Source organism: Protopterus annectens, chromosome 2.part1, assembly GCF_019279795.1.
Source record: "Protopterus annectens isolate FY-2018-M chromosome 2.part1, PAN1.0, whole genome shotgun sequence".
Lineage (NCBI taxonomy): Eukaryota > Metazoa > Chordata > Ceratodontiformes > Protopteridae > Protopterus > Protopterus annectens.
In genome coordinates this window covers 554621573-554630087 of record NC_056729.1, presented here as the reverse complement: position 1 = coordinate 554630087, position 8515 = coordinate 554621573, and the positions used below count along the sequence as shown (strand labels likewise).

Below are 8515 nucleotides of genomic sequence, written 5' to 3'. Positions count from 1 at the left end.
ATGTTAGTCATGCACGCTTTGTGTATTAATGCAAAAAAAAAAACGGCAGCAATTTCGAAGAGAAAATGCTAAATGGATAAATACACAGTCATTCCGCAGACTACGGCACCAGTCAAACACACTCACTCGATGCGTTCACACACACACACACACAATCGGACTTCAGGATACAGCAACTAAACAAAGCAGTCACACTTACAAAATTAGCTTTCACATACACACAACCCACTAAACAAAGCAGTCACACTTACAAAATTAACATTCACATACACACAACCCAGCAGCCATCCAACAGAGGTCTGCACCAGCGTTCAGCAACTGAAACACGCGGCGACCCCAAAAAAAAAAAAAAAAGAAATAAAACATTCCTAATGCATCTAAATTCAGAAACTCGCAGCCCGAACACATCGACACATACACACAACCCAGCAGCCATCCAACAGAGCTCTGCACCAGCGTTCAGCAACTGAAACATGCGGCGTCCAAAAAAAAAAAAGAAACAAAACATTCCTAATGCATCTAAATTCATTGACACGACTAAGGAATTAAATACTGCATGGAGTCAAAAAATAAATAAATAAACTCACCTTAGATACAAGTAAGCAGAGTGCAATATACAGGGAATCCTGAAGTCCTTCACTCGAATGTCCTCGACAGTTTACACTTCCGAGAAAGGGAGTTCCACACAGCAGATACGGAGATTTATTGGGTCAGTGGACTGGGTTGGACAAGAAGGCTCTGACATCACCTTGTGGGAGGTTCAATGGCTACTGCTAAAGACAATGCTAGAAGAAACTACCCGTAACTTGTGCAGAAGTGTAGTAGCCGTGACGTCAGCTTTTAAGAGACAGGTACAGTGTTTTCAAAGGCGGGACATTTAGATTTTCAGACTTAAACTCAAATAGTACGGAAAGGGAGGATGGCTAGGAGTTGAAATGGTCGAGTTAATAATTTTGTAAAGCGGCAGTGGAGATTTATTTGCGCAGGATTAGCTAACAGGGGTGCAAGGAGACATCAGGCTGTGCACTAGAATTTCATATCCCGTTGTTCTCCTTTAAGGAAAAAAATACTTTTCTTAAATAATGTCTTTGCGTAAGGGCGATGTCCTGTCCTGCTGCTGCTGGACAATTCCTTGAGCCTTATCTGATGTACTGTGCATGTGTTTGGGACTTGCATTCCCACGCATACCCAGTGCCTCCATCATTGTTCGGGAAAGTAAGCAACAGAGAAAAGAAGATCTCCGTTGCTCCATTTTTCTTTTTCTTTGTTTTTTTAATTAAAAAAACAAAAAACAAAAAAAAAACTTTAGGGCTGTTTAGGAGTAGGACGGAGACAGCATAGACTAAATACAAGGGACATCAGGTACGTGTGTTTAGTTTTAAGTAACGTACCTGATTTCTCTAGTATTTTGTCCATGCTGCCTCTCTGGTATGTCCAGAGTCCGGACTACAGATTTTATTTTTATTTTTTAAGAAATAAAAACAAAATTTAAAGAATATACCAACGGAAAAAAGTCTGGGCGACCGGACCTTTTTCCGTTGGTATATTCTCTGATTTACAACGGGCACGCTGGTTGGGCTGGCCAATCAGCGTGCACATTTTGGAATGTTAATGGCCAGTCATTGTATAAATAAATATATATATATATATATATATATATATATATATATATATATATGTATATACACACATATATGTGTGTGTATAAATATATATATATATGTGTGTGTGTGTGTGTAGATATATAGATATCTATATATATATATATATATATATAGATATCTATATATATATATATATGTGTGTGTGTATATATATATATATGTGTGTGTGTGTATACATATATATATGTATATATTTCTGTCCATTCTGGTGTGGCTTAGTGATATGCAAACCATTAAGGCCATTAGAGACTGCAGCAATTATCTGTCACAAAAAAGACAGTTCCTGGTCTTTCATCTTTCTTGTTATATTCACTAGATAAGATAGCAAGACTGGTAGTGTAACCCACTTCAAAAAACATTCTGTTCTTTTATATTCAAAAACACAGCTGTCATACGTTCTTAACCCATGAGAACAGGTACACTGACTTCAGATGAACAAGAGAAAATGGAAAGAAAGAAAAAATGCTTAACATTTTAACTCTTTCTTTAGACTTTCATTACACCTGCAACAACAGGTGGAATTGGTGAGACAGAGGGGATCTTGACCCATAGACTCCCTCCCCCTGATGAGGCAATTGTGCAGGAGGTTTTTCAGACTATCCCTTCTACATCTGGGTGTTCCTTCCACACCGGAGACCATGTAATAAATCTGGTTGTGTGGCGGGCTTGGTACGAACCCAGTGTGACTGAGCCCCTTGCCAGGAAGCTCGATAACATCCTTCAGCTGCCTAGGCAGTGGACCAACACTCCCCATGTAGACTCTGTTGTGGCAATACCAGCAACAAAAAGGGAACACACAGATGAGAGTCTAGCAGTTCATCTCAAGAGCTATGGACTCCATGGAGAGGCATGCCTTTGAGTTGAGCATCTTTGCCGTTCTGGGTCTTGAGTACTTGGTGCATGTAACTTGCTTTCAGTGAGAGCATGAAGAAAAAAACATAGAATCTGAAAATGTTACCTGTCAGTGATGTTACCTGTGATCAATTAATATTTAAGTGATGCTAAATATCACTTTAAATGTCACGTTGCTGTCCATGAGGCTAATCCACAAAAATGTAGCTTAAGAATCAGCTCAGATTTTGTGGATTTGCAGAGAATCTGAGGCCTCTTTCTCCACTGCTCTCTTGGACATGTTGGTAGTTTTGTATCCAAGAAGAAAGAGATGTTGTTTAAGAATGAGTAGGATGGAAAAATTCTTTGACTTGTTGATGCCAAATCCTCTGTGTCTCAGGGGACCTTTTTAGGAACTAGAAGGTGACAAAAATGTTGTTGTATTGCAAGTGTCAGCAGCATATCTTTGTGCAATGGTAGGAAAGATGTATTAATTAATTAATTAATTAATTAATTAATTAATTAATTGACATGTGATTACCGGTAAAGTCCGACTGGGTGGAAGCCCACTTCCAGCGGAGGCCCGAGACGAAAGATACCCTTAGCTGTGAGGGTTTCTTCAGTGCGCACCACACACAAGGAATTGGGAATGCACAGAATCGAGGGTTTCACAACTATTCACCTCAGAAGCAACAACAGAAAGCCTGAGGACTCACCTGTCTCACTCTATGGATGCAGTAAAGGATTGTATGTCTTTCCACCAACAAGCTTGGCTGGCTGCCGTGAAGGACAGATGGTAAAAGGCACAATGTCTAGAAGCTATACAGTACCCATTTTGGAAAACATCCAGGCTGACTTCCCATCCTTTGCCAGATATACCACCCTGACAAAAGGAGGTAGCTTACTTAGAGGTCATCAGGCTTGCTCAGAGTAGAGGCATCCCAGAAGTCACACCAGATTTTTTAGCTCCCAAGACGACGAAATACCTTGGGCCAATTTTGAACTTTGGCAACCTAAACCTTTAAACAAAGCCAAGTTCCAGATTCTCATGGTGCATTCGGGTTTTGATGTGCTGTATAGATGTCCAGAATGCCTATCTGTACATAACAATTAGCAGGTTGTCCAGGAAGTATGTGTACCGCTGTTTTTTCAAGGTCTGTTGTAAAATAAACAACACTGTTTTATTTGTAAGACTGTAACTGCTGCTTTTTATGTTCCCCAGTAAACACATATACTATATATATATATATATATATATATATATATATATATATATATATATATACACACACACACCACACACACACTTATAGTTTGTATATTTATACATGTGTAAATTATCAGTAAGCAAATAAAGGTAATATGTTTTTTTTTTTTTTTTTTCATAGACGGTGCTTCATAATATGTGTAGTGTGTCTCTCCTGCTTTTATTTTACCAACAAACTTCCCAGCAGCAATGAAAGTCAAGACATACGAACAGTGGATCCAAGGCACATGAAGGTTTGACAGATTGTCCACTTTGTAGAAAAAGCATGATGAGATATTATGTTGCTGGCTTTTAGTTTAGCATAACATCCTAGCTGTAGCTTAACCTAGTAAAAATGAAAGTAATTAATGAGAAATTCTGGCTACTTGAGAGCAGCAAGTGGAGGTGACAAGAAATCAACAATTTATTTGTAAAGTCTCTCTCCCCGCAGTGCTGTTACTGTACAAGCATCTGTTACTCTCTTTTGCTAATGCTTATATAGCTGTTAAGAGTATTTCTCATTTCCTGTGGAATGCAGACTTCTTACAAGCAAAGACTGTAGCTGTAGTATATTAAAATGTATGTAATGTTGGACCTGGCCCATTTAGGGAATCTTTACTGACCTGCCTGCATACATTGACTTAGAACGTAGATACTTTAAACAGCTTTGTGCATTACCCTGCCGTAAAGCAGTTAATAATCTTTTCTGATATTTGAAATATGTATGACACACACACACACACACACACACACACACACACACACACACACACTCACTCACTCACTCACTCACTCACTCACTCACTCACGCAATACTACACTGTCAAGATGAGAACCTTATTCTAGCCTGGACTTGTTTCAAAATAGCTATTGGAGAAAAAGTATTTTCTGGGATAGGGTCTGCAAAATGGGACCATCTCCCGAAAGAAGTAAGAAAGTAGGACACCGTGAAAACCTTTTAAAAAAAGCAATGTGAGTACACTAATACAAAAAAGCCATGTTCACGTGCTTTCATGAGATGCCACTGTGGTTTGGGAGGCAGTCACAGCCTCTGTAGCTGTCCATTTGCCTTTTTTGGGTAAAAGGAACTACTCATGTCAGCTTGGGGAAGGTATTGGGGAAGTTGGTTCTCTTAGCTACTCTGAGCCTTTTCCTAGGGCCAGGACCAACTTGGTGGGGGGGGGGGGGGGGGCTCTTAGAAAAAGGAAGTATAAAGCTAGACATTTTTCTTCTCCCAAAGCAGATGGCTATCTGGGATTGGCAAAAAGGTTGTTGAGAAGCTTCAAGACTTTGTATGTTAATTATCCTTCTCAGAAAAAGATAAGAATTTATTCCCTATCAGATACTGAGTCACAGTCTGTGGGACAAGAATTGTATTAAGACTATGCTTCTCATTTTCCCTGTTTACAGGTTTGAAAGTCTGACTCTGAAGGGAGCTTATCCTCAGATTCCCTTCCTTCAGAATAACTGATCTCCAGTACAGTTTCCAGAATGAGGGAATTATTTCAATGGGAAAACAATATGTATGGGAATATCAACAAAAGTATTATGATTTATTACTGCTAGATTTGCTTTGACTTGCAGTTGACCCCCCCAATTTTGCCAGCCTTGGAAGATGCCTTTTTGGCAGCTTGCATTTTTCCTGACAGTCACCCATCTGTTCCTAAAAAGTCTGATAAGCTGTGTAAACTTCTCAGTTTCCATAGATTTCTTTTTTCCCTTATCCCAGGGCAGACCCTGTAGTATTTTTTTTTTTTTTTTTTTGTCAAGGGCAGCTTCTTTCAAACTTCTTTCAGCTGCCAGCCTTTAACCCTTTTGACAAACCGGGAAAGTGTTTAGATGTGTTTGGTCAAAAAAAAAAAAAAAGTTTATTCTTTCACAATGGTATTCAGAATCGTAAATTATCAGGCACACGTCTAATTTTGGCTGGCTTCTTGTGATAATTTTGTGAATTTAACTGCTGATCTCTTATCAGATAATAATGCATCTACATGCTCTGTGGTAGCCACTATATTTTGGGTAATAAAACATTCCTTGAAATGTGCTTATGATACTGCTAATGTTTTCCAGATCTGCTGTTAATTGTCTCAGTTTTGAGAAGATTTGCTTGGTTACAGTGTCTAAATGTACCACAGGATGTTATAAATGAAATTTTAAATGCTGCCGTGGATAAAGAAGAGGTATTTTGTCCTTCATCTGCTGAGCTCTTGTATGGCTTTAATGAAAGGCGAAAGTTAATTTAGGGAATTACCAAGATTTTTTAAACTTCCTTTCCTCAACATAGTAGAAATTTTTCTTCCAGTTCAGATTTCTCTTAGGAAGCAGAACAGGTGTACCCAACAAGATTCAAGCGGGGGAAAAAAAAAAAAGGTGGCAGGGAGCTTCAGTGCAGAAGGGGCATCCTCCCAGAATGAAGGACAACCTAAAAAAACAGATGGACTGTTTGCCCCTTCAGGATTCTCTACCTCCCTACCCTGGCAGTCCTGTAAGTCTGTCACAGTATTTAAGTCTACACTATCCTCTGTCGCACCAGATAACCTCAAACATTTGGGTTCTGAAATTCATTCTTAAAGGTTATAACCTTCCTCATTTTCAAGAGATTCAGCTGTATCCTTTCAGTCAAACTGGCGTGTTCCTTCCTGTTCTAAATCAGGTGCTGTTTCAGGGGATGGTTCAGATCAAACAGGAAAAGGATTTTGTTCAAGAATTTTTGTGATGCCAGAGAAAGAACTTTTAAGACCTTTCCTTTGTAAACCTTCATGTCATAGTTGCAAAATTCAAAATGCTTTCTCTACAGTCCTTGTTACCACGTCATTCCTCATGCCACTTTTCTAGTAACTTTTGATTTAAAAGATGCTTAACATCTCTTTCTGATCAGCAATCATTTCAGTTGCTTTTTTGCATTTTTTTGCATCTGGTTTGCATTTTCAACTTGCCTTTTTCACCGTTTTGTTATCTAAAGCCCTGAGAGTGTTTACAAAGTGCATGTCTCTTTTAATAGCCCGTTGCAGGTTGCAGAGCATCCACATTTTCCCTTATCTGATTGTCTGATTTCTACATATTACTTCACATCTTGTCCATAATCTCTGATTTAGGCAGCTGAGCTGGTGAGATTTGTAAAATGGGAGTTAAATTGGTGGGTGAATTAGTTGTTTCTTAACCTGGGCCTTTCTCCCTGTCAGCCCCCATTCAGTCTGTAACAGAAGATGCTTCAGACTCTGCTTTTAGAACTGTGCCCAAGGGAATGAAAAAGTGCATAGTCTTGGAAACTAACAAGACAGGTTAAAACACACAGATGTCAAGAAAATGGTGACCCTAGTAAATGCTGTCAAGTCCCTGAAACATCTTTGGACTGTAGGCTCTCTGTTAGTAATCACAGACAATACCACAGTGATGTGGTATATAAACAAGGGGAAACCACATCCTAACCCCCCCCCCCCCTTTGCATATTAGCTACAGTAGCCTGGGATCTAGTGACTCAGTTAATTTTGTCACTCCAGGCTACATACATTCTGTTAGAGCAAGACATCGTGGCAGACAAGCTTAGCAGGACCCAGACAGCCTCAAATGGAAGTTGTACCCAAGAGTCTTCCAGGAATTGATCCATCTGTGCCTCCATTCAGAACCAACAGCTGAAGAAATTGTACTCCAAGAATCCTTGCAGGCCTGGAGGGTAAATACCATTTCATTTCCCTGGACGAGAATGTTTCTGTTTTCTTTTTCACTCTTTCCACTAATAACCGCAGTGCTTATCAAGATTCAGAAGGAGACTCCTTAGCTAATTGTGGAGAACCCCTTTTGGCCCAAGCAACAGCAGTTCTCCCTTCTTTTAAAAATGGCCAAGAGTAATAACCTTAAGCTTCCCCACAAAATGGAGATACTCATACAGGGCAGGAAGAATTTGATATACCCCAACTTTCATCATCTTCAGTTGACTGTCTGGATGATAGAATTATAATAACTTTAGGGCACCTTTTTTCCTCAGATGTACAGCCAATATTAAAAGAGACAAAGAAACCTGCTGCTAGAAAATCATATATGGGTAAATGGGTGAAGCTGTTTTAATGTTTAGTCTCCTGTGATTCTATTATGTGTGAAATATTATCCTCTTCTGTCAAGATTCATTTCTCTGTCATTTCTGTTTGTCTGCTTCATAGATTCCCCCTTTCTTTCTTTCCTTTTGTGAAACACTTTTTGAGAAGGTGTTACATATCTCCCCACCTAAGAGGTGTCTCCTTCTTGTGATCTTAATTTTGTAGAAAAACCTCCTCACAAAGCTGATTTGATGTTATCTTGGAAAACAGTGATAATTATTGCTCAGACTTCTGCAAGAAGAATATCAGAATTACAAACTCTTATGGTGGTTCACTCCTATCTCACTTTTCACAAAGACAGGGTAAGTTTGAAAATAAATCCTTTGTTATGTCTAAGGGTGTTCAAAGTTTACACTAAACCAGGCTGTTCATCTCATCTTTTTTTCCACAGCCAAAAAATCAAGGCGAACAAATTCTACACACTATGGATGTCCACAGGCAACTCAGATCTAGTCTGACAGAACAAAGACTTTCAATCAGAAAATAAAAAGGGACAGTCAGTGTTTAAACAGACTTTTTCAAGTGGCTGTCCCATGCAGTTTTTTTGTTACTCTCACCATAACAAAACATTTTTAGGAAAGGTTAGGGTCCTGGCTACCTCTGTGGCTTTTTGAAATGGGGTGGACTTCAGAAATATACTTGAGGCATCAACTTGGTTATCTGTACACACCTTTACCAAG

General features: G+C 39.1%; 1 protein-coding gene across 1 annotated transcript in view; it reads left to right on the top strand.

Moving 5' to 3' along the window:
* ST3GAL5 (ST3 beta-galactoside alpha-2,3-sialyltransferase 5) overlaps positions 1–8515 on the top strand; it is a 1145576-nt gene that overhangs the window by 458174 nt on the left and 678887 nt on the right. The window contains exon 3 of the mRNA XM_044062329.1: positions 3884–3995. Coding sequence (XP_043918264.1) covers positions 3884–3995 — 112 coding nt within the window. The remainder of the gene's footprint in view (positions 1–3883; positions 3996–8515) is intronic.